Here is a 23734-nt window from a genome sequence, read left to right as displayed (position 1 = left end):
GTCGCAGTCCACACAGGCTTATCTGGGACGACACTTTACGCACATGCATTAAGCCCCGGTTTCCCAGAGCGCGACTCATTAATCATGGTATGCATCTCGTGTTTATTTATGGTGCCATTAAATTGACGTGTTCAAAAGATCCGTGTGTTTGCGTTTTTAATTGTCACTGTATTTATGGCAAACAAAAACAATAAAAAGTATTTGAAAAAAAAAATAACGGAAAATATATACAAAGAAAAGATTTACAAGCAACGCATAAACCCATATCCAACATCAGAAAACGTCGCAAAACGTTTTAAGCGAATTAAATTCCAGGAGCGAAACGTTTATTCGAATGCAGCTGTATGACATACATGTTGTGTTCATATGTTAGTATTTGTAAGAATTATTTTTGGAATTTATGACAAATACTTTTGAAAAATCTGTGATCATGTCCTGTAAGAATATCGAATCCACTTAGTTGCAAAGTTTGCGTTTGCTAACTTGTTTAAAATTGTGTGAGCATGTTTTGTTGAGAACAGTAAATCCACTTAATAATTGTTATTTTTTCTTTTTTTTCATAACTCTATAATGAAAAGTGCAGGTCGTATCTGATATGAGACGCGCTCTGGGAATTAATGCCAGATTTCCCAGAATTCGGCTCATATCTGAAATCCGACAAACGCAATGAGATAGATAACTGACATGTCGCAACACATCACACAAATGAAGTAAAGTTAAAGTTTGAAGTGGCGATAAAACAGCTTTGATTGGTGATTGTTTAACATAATGTACATGTTTATCTTACCGCACGGTTTAGTCAAGGCATCATTAACTTCAAAATACAAACATTAAGTCGTCTGTCAAACAAATGCACATGCGTTAGAACTTTGTTACGCGCATAACATCTTTGAAAAAAGTAATATAATTTACCGTTATTAAATTTCTGATAACCAGAGAAACCATGAAGAAACCAGTATGGGTTCAATACTGTCAAAATTAACAGCTTTGGTGTTTCGAGTTTGTATGGCGCATATGACATAAGACCCATTTTCGCATTACGCTGCTCATGTAATCGGTCATCTCAAAACGTCGAGAAGTATTGATATAATCACTGTTCAATAGCACACTGATGTGTCTTATATGCACATCATTTTCACACTGGGTCGACATTCTTCATGAATAAACTATTAATGATTTTATGACACAACCGAAACTCGCAGAATTTCGCACGTTTTATTGTTATCATAATATAGTATGCTGCATAATATACTGCTATTATCGAGACTAGGGAATTCCTGATTTGTTTACGAATGCTTCATCCTGAAAACAACTTCTGGTTATTCAGTAAGTGTTTTCTGAAAATATTATTTACAGTCCCGTGAATCATCGGTTTGACATACTGTCGACAGTGTACCTATAGACACAACGTATGTAGGTCACATACATGCGGATAGGGTAGTTAACATGCCTTGTGAATTGATATTTAGCAAAAGCGCAAAACTTCATCTGCAATCTTTTTGAGTGTGTTCGTGTTTAATGCTTTAAACTGTTTAAGCCTTGAAAATGATTTAAGTAATGATACAGATGTTAAATTAAATACATTTTCATTGTATATCAAAACTAAAATATCTTCTGATAACCAAACGTCATTCTTTATTTAAGATATATGAGCCGTTCTCTGTGAAAAGTGGGTATAATGCATGTGCGTAAAGTGTCGTCCCAAATTAGTATGTGAAGTCCGCAAAGGCTAATCAGGGACGACAATTTCCGCCTAAACTAGATTTTGCTGAGATGATACTTCCTTCAAACAGAAAATATAATAAAAATCGTGTGCAATGCACAGGCTAATCTGAGACGACTCTTTACACACATGCATTAAACCCCTTTTCCCCAGAGCACGGCTCATATGTTTTATACATAACGTACAGCGAGTGTTTTAAGATAGTGTCTGATATCAAAACGGTGCTAAATGCATGTCCGTTCAAGCTAATCTGGGACGACAATTTCCGTCTAGACTGGAATTTCGTTTACAAGAGACTTAATTTAAAAAATCCATACAAAAGGAACCTGTCGTCCTTTATAAGCATTACAGACTGCACAGGCTAATCTGGGACGACTCTTTACACACATGCATTAAACCCCTTTTCCCCAGAGCACGGCTCATATGTTTTATACATAACGTACAACGAGTGTTTTAAGATAGTGTCTGATATCAAAACGGTGCTAAATGCGTGTCCGTTTAAGCTAATCTGGGACGACAATTTCCGTCTAGACTGGAATTTCGTTTACAAGAGACTTAATTTAAAAAATCCATGTAAAAGGAACCTGTCGTCCCTTATAAGCATTACAGACTGCTCAGGCTAATCTGGGACGACACTTTACACACGTGCATTAAGACCCATTTTCCCAGAGTGAGGCTCAACTAGTCTAACTTTACAAAACAACATGGCCACCACGCGGACTGTTGGATCGTATATTAAATTTTAAATATGCTTTAAATGTATGCAGCGGTATTTATCTGTAATTTTCGCACCAATCTTTAATAAAAAGCAGTTAAAGCAATACATCTTTGAGAGCTGTATATACATGTATAAACAGCCTGAATACACGAATGTTTAGACACTTAACCTCTTATCATTCTTTGAAGAACATTTATCAATTTTGCGCGTTCTATCTTTAATCAATTTAACATTTGACAAAGTGGTCTGACAATAATAACTAGGTTGTATCCGAAGTTTATGAGTTTAAGCATATTTAATTTAACTCGATTGCATAGAAAGCATAAGGTTTATTTGAAGCGCTCTAGTCCGTTTCCTGGGACTAGAACAAGTACTTGGTGTCAATTGGGAAGAAATTCCCATAGTGGGAATCGAATCCGAGACCTCCCGATCGCTAGACGAAAACCATATCCACCACGCCACGGCAAGGACTTATAAACATTCAGTTAGTATTTGTAATACCGTAAGAATTCAATATAACCCCCCCCCCCCCCCTGCCCGTCCTCCCAAATAAAAAACTTAAAATTATATCGCAGAAAAGGAAACACATTTTTTCAAAATATTTATTACAGCATTACTTACGTTTACGAAGATTTTTAAATCAATTAAAACGTGTTTGATTCATTGATTTAACGGTTAAACACGATAAGGCAGAGGAAAAGATTCTTCCACGACACATGATTGAGCACCGAAAACTCTTTTATGAACATATCTAGCGCAATTGGTCGTTGTTTGTTCAGGTCATACTTGAAAGTTCACCAGGTACGGTACATCCGCCTTAAGGCAATACTCCGTTGTACTTTTGAGTATATAATGTATTATCCGTATCCAACGTACTTTGAAGTAGACTAAAGAGTACCCGGGGTACTTTTAAGAAGTACCTGCGCCCACAGTAACAAATCGAGCATAACTAGCCTTCACGTGTGACATTGACCTTAAAGATAGGGCGCACTGGTGTTGAGTGCGGACGACAAGTAATTCCCCATAGTTAAAACGCATGGCAAGTAAGTTCAACTTGTCTAAATGAGTTTGTTAGAATCGGTACATGATCTGTCGGACTGCCGGACGAACGTACAATATACATTTCATACGATATATGAAAAGTTAATACATAATTGATACTAATACAATAATAAGTAATGCTACCTTATTGAAACAGTAACAGATATACATGTAGTAGCTGTAGTTCCTATTTTAAGCAATGGCCCACCAGCGTGGATCGCACTCCATCGGAAGGCGTGGCTCACAGGGGAGACCTATTACAGCGGCGACTGCCGGACACTGCAGGACTACCGGATCATCTACTGGAACAGCGCTGACAACTTTCACCTTCCCGACGGACCGGAAGGCGCCTATTGCGCCTACCATCAGGTGAACGCGACCGTTTCCGGTCAATTGAAAACCTCCATACACGACTTCACGCGGGGAAACTGCTCAGAACGACATCGGTTTTATTGCTTGCATGAAGACGGTAGGTTCTATTGCTTATATTATGCTTTTGTACTGTATGTATAGAAAAATAAGTAATTTAAAACTGGCATTTTACAGTTACAGACAGTGGAAATTACAATTAAAACTACCGAAAATATACCGAGCACAACATGTAAGCATTATATGTTATCAGAACAGTGAATAGAACATAGTTTTGAGAAAACAGGGCGTAATGCATGTGCGAAAAGGGTATTCCCAGACTAGCGTGTGCGTTAACTGGATGATCATTTAGGAGAGACTTCGTTTACATGAAAACTTCCATAAAAGCTTAAAGTTTCGCCACAGACAAGCCTGTGTGGACTGCAGAGGGTAATCTGGGATGACACTAAACGCACTTTTCATTACGCCCATTTTTCATAGAACGAGTCTCATATTACAAGTGGTAGGGTAGGGTGCATGCTTTGCGACCGGCGGTTACTTGTTCCAAACAGTGACCTGTAAACAAATTCGCAAATGTCATTGTTGATGCGTTTTTTTATTTTCTTAGTAACACATTAAAGGTTGTTCGCTCCACTACACCGTTTTGTTAGTAATGGTGTTAACGTGAAATCGGTTGAAAGTGTCCACTCTGTGGCCCCATTTGCAAGATAAATTGATGTAAATCCTGAGAATCGTAAAAAAATGGAGCTTTATAAACATTGAAAACTAAATATACTACTCAAAATTTGCTGAGGATCACTTTTTATAGTATGTGTAATTTGAAGTTCACCCCTAGCTAGATTCAGCCAGCGTCACGCATCAATGACTTTTTTTATCAATACATAAAAATAAAATCAAAAACACACATTCTAAGATCAAAACATCCAAAATAACAATTTAAATTAAATTAAATTGATTTGAAGATAATTTGAAAACAAAAAGTGATCCTGAGCAAATTTTGAGTAGTATACATTTATTATCTCGATACATGCGTTGATATTTAATTACATTTAAGAAAAAATTAAAAGCTTATCTTTCTTCCACACTTTATGAAATAAACTGAACTTGCTTCATGTTGTTTTAGTAAATAACATTAGTTTAATGTTTAAATACTGTTCTTGCATAAATTGTTATTGTAGTTTTATGTCTGTCATTTGTTTTTAGTTATAATATATATCATTATATGTGTATGCATATATGATTCTTAATGTTTTGTTCTTATTGCTCAAGATGAAATATGATGTATTTGTTGTAAATTGTATTTTGTTAGAAGACCTTGTTGAAAATAAGAAATGTATTATATAAATTGCATATTATGGAATTTCATCTGATGTATTTCTTAACAAGTCTATCTTCTTTAAATAAAGATTTTATTATTATTATTTATATGTTTATTTTTTTTGAAAAGGGCCATGTGTTTTCGAGGAATTCAACGACGTAAAGGGGGTGACGTCCGATGATTTTTCGCCAAAAAACGACATATTACTCATAGGGGAAAAATCCAACGACGCGTGCGCAGAACGATGCCTTAACGCATCCGACATCTATCCCCATCCGGACTTGCTGTTGGTCGAGGAATGCTGGGGTTACACAATGGACGCTGCCGGATGTACCCTACACGTGGTACTCAGACCCGACTTCTTTGACGTTAAATCCAGGAGGTTTTCCGACGTTGGAAGCAGCCTTTATGTGAAACGATGCTTTTCAAGTGAGTATTAGCCAGGTAACGATTTCTTAAAAAAACAACAACAACAGAATAGCTACACGCAGATAAACGCAATTTATACATGCACATTGCATGTTCGGCTTTAAGATAAATTTCCAAATTACAATTTCGATGTGTGAAATAATTGATTTTTAAAAGACAATCATTGTTTAATGATTGTTCAATGAGACAGTTCAGTCGCGTTCTGAGAAAACTGGGCATAATGCATATGGGTAAAGTGTCGTCCCAGATTAGCCTGTGCAGCTCGCACAGGCTAATCAGGGACGACACTTTTCGCATTAATTAGATTTTTGCTAAGAAGAGACTTCATTTAAATGAAAAATGTCATACAAGCGGAAAGTGTCGTCCCTGTTTAGCCTGTGCGGATTGCACAGGCTAATCTTGGACAACAGTTTACGCACATGCATTAAGGTCAGTTTTCTCAGAACGCGGCTCATTTGATTACACTATGTTAAAGCAATGGCTACTGAGACGAATTGCTGCAATAATTTTAATCGCTGGACCTGTACATGAATATGGGCCTAACTTTGGGTAAATATGGCTTAATGCATGTGGGTTGAGTGTCGGCCCAGATTAGCCTGTGCAGTCCGCACAGGCTGAATAGGGACGAAGCTTTCCGAATAAATTGTATCTTCGCTAAGAAAAGACCTTTAAACGAAAAATTAAAATAAAAGTAGAAATTGTTGTCCCGTATTTAGGTCTGGGACGACACTTAACGCACATGCATTAAGCCCTTTTTTTCCAAAGTAACAGACGTGACCACGCACAAAATAGCTTCTTCTTATAATCGATAAGACGTTGGCGTCATAATTATCCGCTACCCTGACTAAACAATTATGTAGAATGAGATAAGCGGCATAGAACTTTGCATCAAAGCTTCAAAGCAACTTAGGTATTTCAGAACATATATATGAGTCTAACAGAGCAGAACAGAACAGTTTATTTGCGACTTAAGCATATGCAGCTCGTTGTAAAAAAATAATAATAAAGAAATCGTAAATACACATGCGTCAAAATAACAACAATTTTTATGCATTTTAAAAAACAAATATGTTTATGAGAATGTAATACTTTAGAAAAGGATGTTTATTTTTTAACAAAGTTAAGTAAATGTATAAAACCAATAACGTAAAATATGCATGCGTGCATTGAACATAATTATTATAAATCTAAATATTTTATTGCATCGCATGTCAAGCCTAATATTCGTGCGATATTACCTTGCTGATAACACTGACATTAACTACACTGGGGAAAATATGACACGACATCTGCGTAACATTTTAAACAAGGATTCATGCATGTGAACTCAGATAAACGCTGATTATGAATGATATAAATAGCAGTATGATTACGGAATTGTACTAGTATGACACAACATCCGTTATTGGTTATACGTGCAGAAGTCTGGGTCGGTTGCAGAGGCTTGGGGGAGGGGGTGGAGCTGGACTTAGATTCTACAATACCTGGGGACAGTTTTATAAGAAGCAGTTACAACAGCAGCAATAGCAGCAACAGCAGTAGTACAAGAAGTAGGAGTAGTAGTAATTAGTTATAGTAGTGGTGGTGGTGATGGTGGAAGTGGTGGCAATACAAGTAGACACAATTTGTTTCGAAGGTCTGTGCGAAAACATATCTGTTATAACATGCACAGCGCATGTATACATGTGCGTAGGCGTTGAGCGAAGAGGAGAAATCGCAAAATAGACGCACAACGCACAAAGATATGAAAACGGGAACGATTAAGAAAACGAAAACAAAAATGAAACTTATTTAGCACGTGTTAAAGCGATGTGTTTTTTTTTTGAAAAACAAACGTAAACTGGATCCTTTTTTGAAATTGTAATTTGAACACAATTAAATACCAATATCGCCTTTGGCGATATTATTAATGATTTGCGTGCTTTATTTTGCATTTGAAATCATGCCTACATTTGTTTCTATACCTGTAACTATATAAAATTACAACATATAAAATTACAACATATAAAATCGCCACAGACAGACTCTTGATTAAAAGTTTTACACACACTTAAAAAGGGACTTAAAAAATATATACCAATTTGTTTACAAAACTCTAAAATATTAAAGAGTATAATTAATTGCAATTGCAATCAAAATGGTAAATTAAAATAGAAAAGTGTGTCGGGCCTGAGGATCGAACCTTGGAACTTTAAAAGTTAAAACAGTCTGTCGGTTATACACGCTTTTTAGATTATCTTTTACTGAAGGTCGAAAACAGGCCATGACTTAGGTCGTATAGGCAGTATTTCGGTTATATTATTAAAACACATGTATTTTGTACTTCAGGCAGTGTCAGTAACGAAACATTCAATACACAGAGATCGGATGAATCTGAATTCCCTGATACACAGTGCGGTAAGTCATAAATTGACTAAAACATATTTTAGCATCGCACTGGGAAAACGGGCTTTAATGCTGGGTCGAAAAGTGTCGTCCCATATGACCATATGCAGTCCGCACCGGTTTACATAGGACTTAACTGTCATTTCGCTAAAAAGAGACTCCCTTTAACCGAAAAATGCAATAACATCCGAAAGTTACGTCCCCGATTAGCCTGTGCGAAGTAAACCAGCTATTCTTAAAACATGCATTAAGTCTGGTTGTCTTACAGTACGGCTCAATTTATTTATTTTTTCTTTAATCTTTATCTTTAAATTCGGAAATTTTCGTAAACTCACTTGATGTACAGAACGAATTCAGCACTAAAAGATAAAGCTGTTCCAGCTAGTATGGTAATGGTATCTATAGACAACTCCAACATTGACGGGAAAAACCCAATAATCTGTTTGGAGCAACCCACGCTGACCCGTATAAAATCCTTGAGAAATCACATACCGAAATAAATGCGACAAATACCATTACTAATACAAGTAGCACATTGTTTTTTTTTTATAATAAAACATTTGATTCTAACAGGTGTTCTTGATATTGAAAACTCAACTATGACGTCACCGGAAGTGGATGTGTATCTAGAAGCGCATACGTGGAACGAAGCGTTCCGAATATGTCGCAAAAGTGGAAAACATCTCCTGAATACAAAACGCGCGCTAGATTATTTTGCTACGCAACAGACGTGGACAAAGTATCTGCCTAAAACCAGGTTCGTATATGGTGGTAACGTCTGTCAAAATGAAAGATGTGTTTAAATAAGATTGCATTGAACATGTTTAATGTAGTTGAAGCTGCGTGTGGGATTCTTTCTATTAGCCAGCGTTTTTTGTGTGTGTAAGATTCCTTTCGTGATGGTCGTATCATATGTACTGGTCACAATTATATGTATTGAGGTTAATGACATGTGAGGTTCATATTTGGTGTACATGTTTACTTTTTTATTTTAAAGCAAAACCTGCTGCACAGCATGCTTTTTTGTTTTATTAAATCATTTAGATCTTTATATAACCTACAATTACTAGGAAAACTAGTTTTCGTGCAAATAAACATGAAATTTAACACAGCAAATGAAAAAAGCACTCACAAAAATATGTATATGTCTCCCTTTTCTATTACTATATAGAACGCTTTATCACACAAGAAACAAACGAATGTCCTCGTCGCTATACGATTATTTTCAGCACATACCTAATTTGGCTGGGACTGCACGAACCATGTCCCCAAACAGACCCGGATGTATGGGTGTGGTCCGACTGCTCGGGGGTCAAGGAAGTCACGTGGGACCCCCGGGCCCCTCCCTCTGGCAGTCTGCTGGACACGGCCCTGTGCGCGGTTCTCAACGTCACCGCCTCCACTTGGCTTACCGCGAGCTGTGACGAGTTTTACCCGTTTGTATGCATGTCATTAAATGGTAAGACTTTTTTGCTTTTGCAAATTAACGCGTGTTATTATGAGAAACAGTGGCATCTTTTATAAAGGGACATACAAAATGCTACAATTAAACCGAGCAGTTTTCTATATATGCCTTTGTGCAACGTTAAACCAGTAAAGCATGGCAGATCATATTAATAAACAGTTTATGAAGTGTTACTAAAATCGTTTACATCGATTATAAAAAAATCTTCGTGATTCGTTAAAAAATATATCATTAGAGCTTGAATATAAGAAAAGGCATTTGTCTAAGTACGCCGTGAAAGTGATTTCTTCCCTGTATCCACACGTTTTCACTGTATACAGTTTTTTCCACCTTGTCAAATTTGCTACAACCTAAGGGTAGCAGATTGACCTAAAACTTTTCCAATTTCGAAGAAACTTTTAACGCTAATCCTTATTTATAAGAAGGGTTAATGAATGGCATTCGTTAGACTTGCAGGAGGCAGTACTTCGGTTGAAGCGGAAAGGCTTTTTCATATAACCCATTTATGCCTAGCGTCTAGAAAAAAAGGCCTTAGCAAACAGCGGAGAAACAGATGAGACGCCGCATGATGCGGCGTCTCATCTGGGTTTGCGCTATTTGCTGAAAGGATTTTCTATAAGAAATATAATAAATATAGAAATAAATATACTAGGCATCCATAATTTTGGAAATAAATTGATCCAATTTAGAAGAATGGTAGAGTCCACTAGGCTTAAATGGGTTAAATCAAGTTTTAACCACATGCCATTGCTTTTTTTAGAAACAACCGTAAAATCGTACGATTTGGGCACGAGCGGTAAGATCGGGTTAGATTCCACAATCGGTCCTATGAAAGTCTCGAATACCACCTGCCGAGAGTTATGCGACACGTGGCGATATGAGGATCAAGAATGCTGGGGCTACACATGGAGTCTGGATACTTCCGACTGTCACGTGCATTTCACACATGACGTCACATTCCAAAACGTCAACTTGACGTCACGCACGGTCTCTTTTTTGTTCAGAAAACATTTATTGAAAGGTACTTTGGAAACGTTTCATTCTTAACTTATGTTCGAAAGTAGGATTTTAGTTTTCGTGTCTCACTCATTACCTTTGCAAATATTGTGTAGTTTTGTAAGCCTTTTAACAGTATTGCGTGTTTTTTTTAATATGTGGAATCACGTTTATGGCGATGGAGTGCGGCATTTCCAGTACCCACTTTAAATGGTCATTTAATATAAAAGAACTTCCAGTTCCATTCATTTTTGCCAATATATATATATATATATATATATATATATATATATATATATATATATATATATATATATATATATATATATTCACACATATGGCCAGTTACGGGGTCTCTGATTTAGAAATAGGTTATGGGGTTCCCACTTTAAATACATGTATCTCCATACCCTTTTTTATCCGATATAAACACGAATTAAGGTATATAGGGGTACCTACTATTATTATTGTATATAAATACGTCATTTATTTAACGTCTTATACAAGGAAATATATAGCGAACTTATTTGCGAGGTATATACAATTTCAATTTCAGACCTGATTGTGGTTTTCGATTTAAGACCTTATTGTGAGATTTGATTGCATTACCTCCCCTACACCCCCCTCATAGTAATTAAAGGAGCCTAGATTGCGGGGTTGTATATAGACCCCGTTTTTTATATTGACCTCGTAAGTACAGTCTGAAAACTACAGAGACCGCGTAACTGGCACTATGTATTGGTATATATATATATATATATATATATATATATATATATATTATTTTTTAATATCTTACATTTGTCATAAGCCATTTCACAAGATTTTCAAAATATGAACAACGCATGCATTCGAGACAGAACAATATACCATTGAAAATTTAAGAAAATCATTGTTTATACCATATGCGCTGGAATTGCAGTCCTTACCTTTATAATGTGTTACGATTGATGAAAATAATATATATTATTGTGTAATTTCAATGTTGCATGTACACAGATACCGTCAAAGCGGCTGGTAAAGTAGTACCAGAAAGCAGCATATTTCCTACGTCATGCTGTGACGTCACTAACATCAAATCCACGTGTCCTTCAAACACCATACCGCGTTACGGTAGGTCCTACAATTAATTAAAGAGACTTAAAAACATGATTTCATATTAAATGCAGTAAGTTATACAAGTATTCATGAATTGACGTGCAAACTATTATGTTTGTAATAGTATACCATGATTGTAATGACAAAAAAACACTCTGCCTTTCGCGGGATTAAAACTCAGGCAAGCTTGGAACAAAATCTTGTAACAAACTCTATCATGTCCCCTGTACAACTCCCCTGTATTTACAACATCTTTATTAGTTTTACGATTTCGATTTATGTTAACAAATACACGAACGCTTATTTTTTATCCCATTTATGCCTAGTGGACTCTGCCATCCTTCTAAATTGGATCAATTTATTTCCAAAATTGGGGATGTCTAGTATATTTATTTATATATTTAAAATATTTCGTACAGAAATTCCTTAAAGCAAACAGCGCAGACCCTGATGAGACGCCGCATTGTTTCCATCTGGGTCTACGCTGTTTTACATGGCCTTTTTTCTAGACGAAAGGCATAAATAGGTTAAGTAGTCGACAAACCACGTTGTAGCGATAATGAAAGTGACATAACATTCATTCCAAAAAGTAGGTATCGATTGAAATATAAATAACCCGATTGAAATATAAATAACCCTTGGAAAAAAGTGTCGAAATTCAATATTAACCTACCTGGTTCATTCCGTTAGATTTGTAATCTTACTCTCTAATTGGTAATCTTATTGGTAACCAGCTTTGCCCATCTTCGATTAACATCATCTACAAGATTTATTGATTATTAATTGGATATATCGCAAAATCTTGCTTTTGATACTCGAAAACCGATTTCTACTGATATTTATCGAATGATGGTGTCAAGTTCGAAGTACATAACGTTTAACACGGAGCGTACTGTCTTGAATCTGAATGTGCGTATTCTGCCACTCGAATCGAACACTCTTAAAACAGAGTAGCTTGATTAATGAGGACCTTAGCCATCCTCATGTCTAGTAGATTTATTGAGCCTCGCTCTGGGACAATGGGGCGTTATACACGTGCGTACGATTTCGTCTCAGATAAGCCGTTGCAGTACACACTTATAAAGCACGACACTTTTCGCTGTTATTGAAGTTTTTGTTTTAAGAAAGACTTTTTTTAGCGAAAAGTTATTTAAGGTGGAAAGACTGCACAGGCAAATCTGGGACGGCAATTTACAAATATGCTTTAAGCCCCGTTTTCTACTCGTGTATTAGTTGGTTAATATGTTTTGCTTTTAATGCAATTCCTTAGACCAAATAAACCTTTACACAAACCTGGAATGGTATCCAATTGAATAGTAAAAAAAACTATTAACAATAAATGTGCAAAATCGTGCTAGTACCGGGTGTTACTTTAAAAACAAGTCTTAATTATTAAATGTCAAACCCAAAAATTTCTTAATTAGAGCATAGTATCACAAAATGGCGACTTTTACTCTTGTTTTTGCGACTTACTTTTTCGTAATAACGTCTTTGTGTCTAAAAATTAAGACTTCTTATCTTGTAGCAACGAAGCAAACCGTCGTTATTAATCTATATTAAGTCTTAGTTAATACATTTTAAGTCGAAATAAAGTCATATTAAGAGATATAAAGTTGTAATTACGACATCAGCAGTCCTTATTAATTTCAGATTTTTTGTTGAATATTTTTGTTTAATTTACATCCGGAAACATGACGCTTTCATAAAAGAACAGCACGTATATATTGTCGTTCGAAAGAATACATCCGGATGTTTATCAATGACGTTTGCAATAACACAAACGCATAAGTTTTGAAGGTTTATCCATCAAACACCCAGTATTTAGCACACGATCACTCGGGCGTTTAAAGGGGCCTTTTCACAGATTTTGGCATTTTTTAACTTATTCATTAAATGCTTTATATCGATAAATGTAAACATTGGATCGTAAAAGCTCCAGTAAAAAATCAAGAATAAAATTAAAAAAAGGAAAAGAACATTGCCCGGACCAGGTTTCGAACCAGTGACCCCTGGAGTCCTGCCAGAGTCCTGAAGTAAAAACGCTTTAGCCTACTGAGCTATTCCGCCAAGTACGCACACATGACGTATTTTATACCTTATATATAAGCAATCTTCGTAGTTTCACAAACTTTAACGACAAAAACAGAACTCTCCAAATTATTCAATCGTTTCGCGTTGCAACGCTTTATAATTTTTAGGTTTTAAAATCGTCAAAAGATGCATATAATGGCTATATTAGATCATGGTAAATGTTCAGTATTACTGTTTCCTCACAAATATCATAACTAAAACGAAGATTTGCGAATCTGAAACAACTTTTTTCAATTTTGTCAATTTACCAAAGCGTGAAAAGATCCCTTTAAAGTAAATGCCATATTACCGAATGCGTGTTTAAAGTAAATAATAAATTACCAAATAAAGAATGTGCACTTGAAAGAGGAGGTCGCATTCCCACGGTTATTATTCTTAACTTTAATATACTCAACAGCAAAAATGTAACAGATATCGGCTTAGTGATAATTAAATAAGTTGTAAGAACTTCATTCGTTTAAAACATACCTTGCTAAACCACTGAGCGTATCTAGAGTCCGTGGCTTAACATAACTCCTAAATAATCACTGTGACGGCTTCGTAACTATGTCAATGCACAGGACATGTTGTTTCAACTTCGTTGCTGCATAATGCCAATGGTTTTCTCTAACCATAAAATGCGTTGGTGTGTCTAGGCATTACACAATCAGAGATGCTTTTTTAAATGAAAGAACATTTTTTGACAAAACTATTAGATTCATGTGAAAAACAGCATTGACATTGGTGAGCTAGTTGTTTCATGTACGCCATGATTTGGAATATAAAACATGGTTTTAAAACGGTTTCAATCCGAGAACTGAGAGTGATTTTAAAGGCTCGCGTCGTAAACCTTTGGTGTCGGGTACCGATATTTGGGAGATTATTAGGCCATCTTTACCGGAGAGGTGGTCTTTTCTTAGAGTAGTCCGGCCTTACCAAAATAACCTTTAGCACAATTACATTTACATATTAAGCACAATTCATGTCTACCATTGGAAATGACATCTATGCTTAAACATTTGATGAGTATCCGGGAAACGATCACAATGATGTTCGCATGAGTATTGCGATTCAATGTGATATTCTCTTCATGAAACTTGAGTGTTTTTGCAGGTAAAACCAATATTATAGTTACTGTGATGAACATTTATTTCACTGGTGCTTAATATAAGCCTCGTTCTGGGAAAGCAGGGCTTCCTGTTTATGCGCAAAGTGTCGTCCCAGATTAGCCTGGGCATTCCGCAAAGTGTCCAGCTTAGCCTGGGCATTCCGCAAAGTGTCGTCCCAGATTAGCCTGGGCATTCCGCAAAGTGTCGTCCCAGATTAGACTGGGCATTCCGCAAAGTGTCGTCCCAGATTAGCCTGGGCATTCCGCAGAGTGTCGTCCCAGATTAGCCTGGGTATTCCGCAAAGTGTCGTCCCAGATTAGCCTGGGCATTGCGCAAAGTGTCGTCCCAGATTAGCCTGGGCATTGCGCAAAGTGTCGTCCCAGATTAGCCTGGGCATTCCGCAAAGTGTCGTCCCAGATTAGCCTGGGCATTGCGCAAAGTGTCGTCCCAGATTAGACTGGGCATTGCGCAAAGTGTCGTCCCAGATTAGCCTGGGCATTCCGCAAAGTGTCGTCCCAGATTAGCCTGGGCATTCCGCAAAGGCTAATCAGAGTCAACACTTTCCGTTTTTATGGTATTTTTCGTTTACAGAAAATCTCTTATTATCCAAAATGCACTTTGTGCGTAGAGGTTCGTGCCTTATATGCCTGTGCTGACTTCACAGGCTAATATGGCTCATATATTTCACATCTTTGAATGCAATACACGTACGTGTACTCCACAGAGACGAACATTCCCACCACGACCAAGCAACGCCTGGTCCTCTACCTCCAACCGACCACGTGGCATTCCGCCCTCCGCACGTGCCAGGAACGTGTCGGCGCCACGTTACTGCGTCTGGACAACGTGTCGAAGAGACACGCCCTGATACGCTTTATAGATTCGTGGTTAGAGCTCGGTTTGTTGGGATTCACGTGGTAAATTCATGCTGTTGTAAAGATATTTAATTGTTTTTTATATATTGCTAACGTGAGTTCCCTACAAATAGAGACATGCATGTATATTAAATAGCATTTTATAATGTAAACAATTATGTTTCATTAGTTTAAAATTTACTTGTGAATGTCTCGTCAACTATTTAATGAAACTAATTTAGACAGACATAAAGCACTTAAGAGAATTATGAGTTAACGCTTGTGCATTAAGTAAACTACCGGATCGTATTTAACGAATAGCGGTCAATGCTGTATAATTTATAATCATTGGTAAATTGTGAAAGCCCATAAAGCAACGACCTTTCGAGACAATTAACACGTGTGACAATTACAACATTATTTACTATTTTTTACATTTGTTGTTCATGTAAAAATACGTTTTAACATTTATGTCAAAAAGGAAATCGGAGATGTGGCTAGGCTTAAGCGAAACTCGGTCCAATGACCCTTGCTCGTTTCGATGGTCATCAGACTGCACGAGACCCACGTGGACAGACTTTGCTGACCCGAACTACGCGTCCGCGTCCCCTGGGGATCAATACTGCGTTGCCTTAGATACGAACGCATCCTTCGTAAAGAGAACGTGCACCGAAACCAAGGCATTTGTCTGCGAATACAACGAAGGTACTATGATCAACTATTAGCGCCTGCCTTGATGTCGAATTTTGTTAATCCGTGATAACCTGCTAAAGCAAAACGTATTAAAATGGGCGTTGTTTTGTTATGGTTATACTTGCTTAAAGTAAAACAATCAACACACGATCATTGTCATTCTTACATTAATTCATCCTCGATTAATCTTAACTTGTGTGAAAAAAAAATGACAACACATCTTGACATTTGTATACAAGATAATGACGATATGCCTTTTTAGGAACAAAGCACAAAGACATAGGAGTTATCTAGACAGTTACTTTCATCGAGGCTTCATTTCTCTTTGAAGGCATATTGAAAGTTGTAACGTTTGGGATTCTCAGAAAATCCATTCACATACAGAGACATACAGGCGTTTGTTATTTTAACCCATTTATGCCTAGTGGACTCTCCCATCCTTCTAAATTGGGTAAATTTATTTCCAAAACTGGGGATGTCTACTATATTTATTTCTATATTTAGATAAATTATTAGATGGTTAGAAATATAAGTGGACTCCAACAATTGCAGCTTGGAAATATGTCCATTTCCTTTAGTATTTTTTATAAGTTATTTATGGCAGTGTGTGTGTGTGTGTGCAGTCCTCACACGCCTAATGCTGCATTATGTGAGGACCCGGTGTGTGTCCAATTACTCCTTCCTACTTAACGTTATAGAATCACAAACGTTCGTCGTGGCGTACTTGATAAGGTGTCCGCCTAGCGATCGGAAGGTAACGGGCTCGAACCCCACTCGGGCAGCGTTCTCTAGATCTTCACCTTTAGACACCAAGTACGTGTTTTAGGCCCAGGAAACGGGCTCGAGAGCGTTTCTATTAGCCTAAGGCTTTCGATGCAATTGAGCTCAAATAAATAGGTTTAAACAAATCACAAACGTTGGGACCAATTCAGAATAAAAGCTGCAATTTCAAGCCGTTTAGTTCTTACTGAAAGATTTTTAGTGGTGTAATCCGGAGTATCCGAAGGGAACCCAACCTGTCGGTATGGGTACCAACGACCCAACTCACATGCTTCTAGAAAAGGTGAAGTTCCCTATGGCCTTTAGAAAAACAAATTAATATACCTATTCATAATGTAATTAAAGCGCTTAAGGCACTGAAGTTCTTTTTTCAGTACAAACGACCACATCGCAATATTCTTAACGAACAATGCACAGTGATTTATTATCCAACTTGTTTTTCTTCACACCAAAAGAGCGCGTATCACGTGATTCTTTTCGTTCATCAACAGCGTAGTCAGATTGACTTCGACTTCTGCATTTGATTCTTCTGCAATTTTATGGATATAAATTGACATAAAATGCAAATTTGTTTGTATCGGGCCCATTTAAGAGAGGCTATTTTCATACTTCCCTCTTTTGATTCGCAAGGTTTCTCGAAATTGTAAGCTTAAACTCTATCGAAAGAAAACGTTTCACCGACCTACATGTATGTACCTTTGAACGATTTTATTTAAACAAATTTCAGATGAGTTGCGGTCTGAGAAAACTGGGCATAATGCATGTACGTAAAGTGTCGTCCCAGATTAGCCTGTGCAGTCCACACATGCTAATCAGGGACGACACTTTTCGCTTGTAAGATATTTTTCGTTTAAATGAAGTCTCTTCTTAGCAAAAATCCAATTAAGGCGGAAAGTGTCGTCCCTGATTAGCCTGTGCGGACTGCACAGGCTAATCTGGGACGACACTTTACGCACATGCATTATGCCCAGTTTTCTCAGAACACGACTCATAGTAACCTCACTTCACCGTTGTGAAGACAATGAACTTTATTTTTCATTTGCAAAAGCGTGCATGAAACTGTAAATTTAGACTCGTTTAAAAAAAATTGGCTCAATGCAAGTGCGCAAAGTGTTACGAAAGATTAGCCTGTGTAGTCTAGACAGGCTAATCAGGTACGACACGTTCCGCCTACACTGGATTGCCATTGAAGGGGACTTCCTGTAAACGAAAAGAATCATAAAAGTTGAATGTTGGGTCTTTTTTCCAAAAAGAGTAAAAATGTCTCATATTCTTGCAACATACAACAATTTATCACACCTAAAAATCCCGACTGTTGCTTTGTTCTTAACGATCAAGGTCCATGTGGCATGACACCTGCGACGGGCGTGTCGTGCTCCGAGGGCACAGAAGAAGGCAAGCTCGAGATCACGAACGCCTCGTGCGATGAAAGCTGCAAGGCGGCGACTTTCCGTGGCATGGAGTGCTGGGCGCACGTGCAAAAGGACGCGGAGACGTGCGTTCTGTATTTCTACACCGATCCTGGAGCTTGTTCCGATACTATCGCCTTCCCGCCGAACAATACCGCGGTGTTTAAAACGTGCTATACAGGTCAGCATTTTGGCGTTATGCGATATAGATAAATTAGTTTGTTTTGAATAATTTTGTGACGATGATTTCAAGCTGTCAAAAAAAATTTATCTTTCGATCTTTTCAGCACTTATACATTTCACAATGTGATTTCTATTTAAAGAATGGTATTGAACTTCCTGTTCATTTAATTAAACCGAGGTTTACCAAGACAGACAACTCTGTTCAAATATTTAATATTTATTATTAGAGGAGTTATCCCCCATATTTTTCTATCAAAATAATGCATTATCATTTCATATTGTTTAATTAATATTTCATTTCAATTCGATCGACATCAAGTTATTATTCAAATCGTTGCGACTGACTTTGTAAAAAATGTATGTGTAATCGGAAGCCACTTCATAGTTTTATTTTTGTCCATTGGCTATTCATAATTTTATCAACACTTACTGCTCATGATTGATTCACAAACTAAACATTCCATTTGCAATTAAGGGGAGCTTACTCAATACATTTTTTTTTCTCAGGTTTGCTTTTAAATAAAAATGCTTCAACTTTCAGCATCGCATGATGTACTTTCTTCGCCAGCAGTAACAGTGGGCGCTGAAAACTGTGTGCACAACTTCAAATACCCAAGTAAGTGAACATATGTTATGATTACATTTAGAAAAGAAATTATTGTGTTATAAAATACTGTTATTATATATTATACTATTTTCATTGTTTATACAATTTAATGTATTTTTATGTAATAGTAGTAGTAGCAGTAGTAGAAGTAGTAGTAGTAGTAGTAGTAGTAGTAGTAGTAGTAGTAGCAGTAGCATCAGCAGTATTAGTAGCAGTAGCATTAGTAGAAGTAGTAGTAGTAGTAGTAGTAGTAGTAGTAGTAGTAGTAGTAAGTAGTAGTAGTAGTAGTAGTAGTAGTAGTAGTAGTAGTAGTAGTAGTAGTAGTAGTAGTAGTCGTAGTAGTAGTAGTCGTAGTAGTAGTAGTCGTAGTCGTCGTATTAGTATTAGTAGTGTTAGTCGTAGTAGTAGTAGTCGTCGTAGTAGTCGTAGTAGTAGTAGTAGTAGTAGTAGTAGTAGTAGTAGTAGTCGTAGTAGTAGTAGTAGTAGGCGGCGTAGTAGTAGTAGTAGTAGTAGTCGTAGTAGTCGTAGCCTTAGTTAGTAGTCGTAGTAGTAGTAGTAGTAGTCGTCGTAGTAGTAGTAGTCGTAGTAGTAGTCGTCGTAGTAGTCGTCGTCGTAGTCGTAGTAGTAGTCGTAGTCGTCGTAGTAGTAGTAGTAGTAGTCGTCGTAGTAGTAGTCGTAGTAGTCGTAGTCGTAGTAGTAGTCGTAGTCGTAGTAGTAGTAGAAGTCGTCGTAGTCGTAGTCGAAGTAGTAGTAGTCGTAGTAGTAGTAGTAGTAGTCGTCGTAGTAGTAGTAGTAGTAGTAGTAGTAGTAGTAGTAGTAGTAGAAGTAGAAGTAGTAGTAGTAGTAGTAGTAGTAGTAGTAGTAGTAGTAGTAGTAGTAGTAGTAGTAGTAGTAGTAGTAGTAGTAGTAGTAGTAGTAGTAGTAGTAGTAGTAGTAGTAGTAGTAGTAGAAGTAGTAGTAGTAGTAGTAGTAGTAGTAGTAGTAGTAGTAGTAGTAGTAGTAGTAGTAGTCGTAGTAGTAGTAGTAGTAGTAGTAGTAGTAGTCGTAGTAGTAGTAGTAGTAGTAGTAGTAGTAGTAGTAGTAGTAGTATTAGTAGTGTTAGTAGTAGTCGTAGTAGTAGTCGTAGTAGTAGTAGTCGTAGTCGTAGTAGTAGTAGTAGTAGTAGTAGTAGTAGTAGTAGAAGAAGTCGTAGTAGTAGTAGTAGAGTAGTAGTAGTAGTAGTAGTAGTAGTAGTCGTAGTCGTAGTCGTAGTAGTAGTAGTAGTCGTAGTCGTAGTAGTAGAAGTAGTCGTAGAAGAAGTCGTCGTCGTAGTAGTCGTAGTCGTGTGAGTAGTAGTAGTTCGTAGAAGTAGGTCGTGTGTAGTAGTCCAGTCAGTCGTCGTGTAGTAGTCGTACGTCGTCGTAGTCGTCGTCGTTCGCGTCGTCGTCGTAGTCGTGTATTAGTCGTAGTCGTGTGTCGTAGTCGTCGTTAGTAGTAGTCGTGTAGTAGTGTAGTAGTGTAGTAGTCGTAGTTGTAGTCAGTAGTAGTCGAGCTGTAGTCTCGTAGTAGTTGTCGTGTCGTAGTAGTGTGTCGTGTAGTCGTGAGTCGTAGTAGTAGTCGTTCAGGTGTATCGTAGTAGTTAGTTTGTAGTGTAGAGTAGTAGTAGTAGGAGTAGTAGTTGTAGTCAGTAGCGTGTAGTATCGTCGTGTAGTAGTAGTGTAGTAGTAGTAGTAGTCAATGAATGTAATGTGCATGGCATTTCTTTTTATCCCATTTGTTCACATTCCTGAGTTAGTTAGGCTTTAATATAAATGACAACGCAAAGCGCGGCTATAAGTCCGGCTTTTTTCTTTCTAGTACCAAGTCCTCCATCAAACTGCCCGATCAGCTCAACAAGATCCGCCACCACCGCCACGCAAAGACTGTTCTCTCCAATATACATATGGCCGTGCCTTTGTTACGAAACGACTTCTCCTAACGTGACGCTAACGTCAACGGAATGGCACGAATGGATAACGACGTCACTGACGCTACCGAGGAACGATACTGGACGATACCGGCGTACAAAACTTTCTCTGCAAGACGGTCGCACTTCTTCCAAGACCATGGGGTTCATTGCGGGGAGTCTGTTAGTGGCGATTGGCCTCTACTTACTTTTGACGGATGCCCCGAAGATAGTTCACGATATACGCGGCAATTATGACAATGCCAGACACCGCAAGATCGGCAAGAAGATTAGTTTCGACAGGAAGCGGGAGTGACGCTTCATATCGCCTTGAAAAAAAGATGTTGTTTTAAATGCTGGTCTTAATTGTGTACCTACAGATGTGGTGTTTTCAGTAAACACAAAGTAAATTGCAACTCCATGTATAGATCTTTAAATACGTTGAAGGCAAACGCGAGCTCCTAATTGTGAAGCGTATTATTGCATTTGATAAAAAATAATGATAATAATTTACTCATCTCGTATAAAAACATTTAGAAAATAAAAATGCTGTTTTATCTTTTTTAATGTGTTTCTAAGCGTTTTAAATAAGTTATTATCCCAGCCGCATTCGGAAGATTCGAATTGTTTTCATTTATCTTAATACCAGCTTCAAATGATTTTCTTATTGGTTTTCATAAAAACGTGTAAATATTGTGTTATTTGTTTTAATGTGTTATAATTTTTATGTTCATCGTACCGCGTTCAATACACATAATATGTAAATTTACAAAAAAATTCATGTACGTTTTGTTTTACACCGATAATTATGAAACGTGTATTACGCGTATACAATAGCGTTTACGCTTAAAATAAAAACAATATTGATAATGGTAACCGTTTTCTTTTTTTAGCTCACCTGATTGCGCAGGTGAGCTTTTAGGATCGGTCTTTGTCCGTCGTCCGTCCACATTTGGTTTGTAAGTGCAGTGCTTTCATATCAATGAGTTCTTTTTAAAAGCCTACACAGTTCTGTTCCATTAATGAAAACTACACACGGATGCCAGTAAATAAGAAAAGGAAACCAATGTAAATAAAATGAACTATGAAATATTTGGGAGTTACAACACAAAATCATAGATAATGGTTATTTGGTGGTTATAACACAACATCATAGATAATGGTTATTTGGGGGTTACAATACAAAATCATAGATAATGGTTATTTGGGGGTTATAACACAACATCATAGATAATGGTTAGTTGGGGGTTATAACACACCATCATAGATAATGGTTATTAGGGAGTTACAACACAAAATCATAGATAATGGTTATTTGGGGGTTATAACACAACATCATAGATAATGGTTATTTGGGGGTTATAACACACAATCATAGATAATGGTTATACCAGTACCTTTTTCTATTTTGTTTAAAATAATCGGCCAATATATTAATATTTACAATAGAAAAAAAATCGTTCCATGTAACTTCATTGAGTGCCTTTTACACTGAAATTCTTGACACCCTTTGATGCTTTGCATCAATACTTATCTTGTAATGTTTTATGTATTAGTTTATTTTTTTGATCAAGACGTATATTATGTACTTATAAATAAATAATAAACACAAAGGTTCCATATGTATGCACACAATACTGAACACTATAAAAATGCTCAATGCGAAACTTGTTCAGTGTACATCAAATAGCGCCATTCGTATGATTGATTAAGGTCGAAGTTTTGTAAACTTATAACTGGTTTGTTCGATTTTTGTAGACATTAATCCGAATCCCATTTGATAAACACCTATTGGCACATAATATTGTGTTCATAAAGATGTCATCGTCTTGTTAGTGCTACTAGATAAATAAATGAATGACACATAAGAATAAGTATTATGCAGATACGTATCTTCATTTCTAGGGAAATTTCGTCGAAAACGTCCCTCAAAATGTTTTCGCATCCGATCAATTAGTATATTGTGTTTGACGCAAGTTTCCAGCAATTTTAAATGTCTTTAAAAGAAGTCTTCGTGTTTTATGATTCAAAGAATGAAAATAGAATTTCTCCAATAGTTTCTACATAACTTATAAATGACAATGCATGCAAAACATCTATAAAACAAAACAAAACATGTAAACAAAAACCACACGCACTAAAACGGTTTGATAGCGAGTGCTGCACAAAAGAAATGAAATCAATAACGCTCGTAAAAAAATCGTTGAAGTTGTTATTTTCATTAATATATTTTCGTTAATAAACCAATATTGATAAAATAATGTTTCAATATAATGTTATATTTACTTGCCTAAAATAGCCCAACGGCTTTCGAACAGCAACTGCATTCTATTTTAAAAACTCGCATCAACCTACAGTGGTAACTACTTTCACAAAAAATCGTACATACCTGCGGTTGAAAACCGGTTCACTCTAGGGACGCCGAATCACTGTTTAAATTAACTTTTAAACAATCATGTTGTGCACAAGCTTATATATAAAAATCAATCCGACAAGTTCATGTGTTCGGGAAAGACCCGTTTGAACATTATCTTGCACAACGGTTAAATTACATACGGTAAAT

General features: G+C 36.8%; 1 protein-coding gene across 2 annotated transcripts in view; it reads left to right on the top strand.

Moving 5' to 3' along the window:
- Positions 1–21867, top strand: part of LOC127838044 (uncharacterized) — a 32741-nt gene extending 10874 nt beyond the window's left edge. For both annotated transcript variants that reach the window (XM_052365556.1, XM_052365555.1), the window contains exons 3-14: positions 3680–3951; positions 5299–5598; positions 7927–7995; positions 8557–8740; positions 9213–9442; positions 10209–10469; positions 11444–11557; positions 15446–15638; positions 16057–16280; positions 18387–18638; positions 19182–19256; positions 21084–21867. In XM_052365556.1, the coding sequence (XP_052221516.1) occupies positions 3680–3951; positions 5299–5598; positions 7927–7995; positions 8557–8740; positions 9213–9442; positions 10209–10469; positions 11444–11557; positions 15446–15638; positions 16057–16280; positions 18387–18638; positions 19182–19256; positions 21084–21487 (2578 nt within the window). In that variant the 3' untranslated portion in view covers positions 21488–21867. The remainder of the gene's footprint in view (positions 1–3679; positions 3952–5298; positions 5599–7926; positions 7996–8556; positions 8741–9212; positions 9443–10208; positions 10470–11443; positions 11558–15445; positions 15639–16056; positions 16281–18386; positions 18639–19181; positions 19257–21083) is intronic.
- Positions 21868–23734: the final 1867 nt, after the last annotated feature.

The sequence above is a fragment of the Dreissena polymorpha genome, chromosome 7 (assembly GCF_020536995.1).
Source record: "Dreissena polymorpha isolate Duluth1 chromosome 7, UMN_Dpol_1.0, whole genome shotgun sequence".
Lineage (NCBI taxonomy): Eukaryota > Metazoa > Mollusca > Bivalvia > Myida > Dreissenidae > Dreissena > Dreissena polymorpha.
Note: the sequence above shows the minus strand (reverse complement) of the source record. Positions and strands in the feature narration are given on the sequence as shown.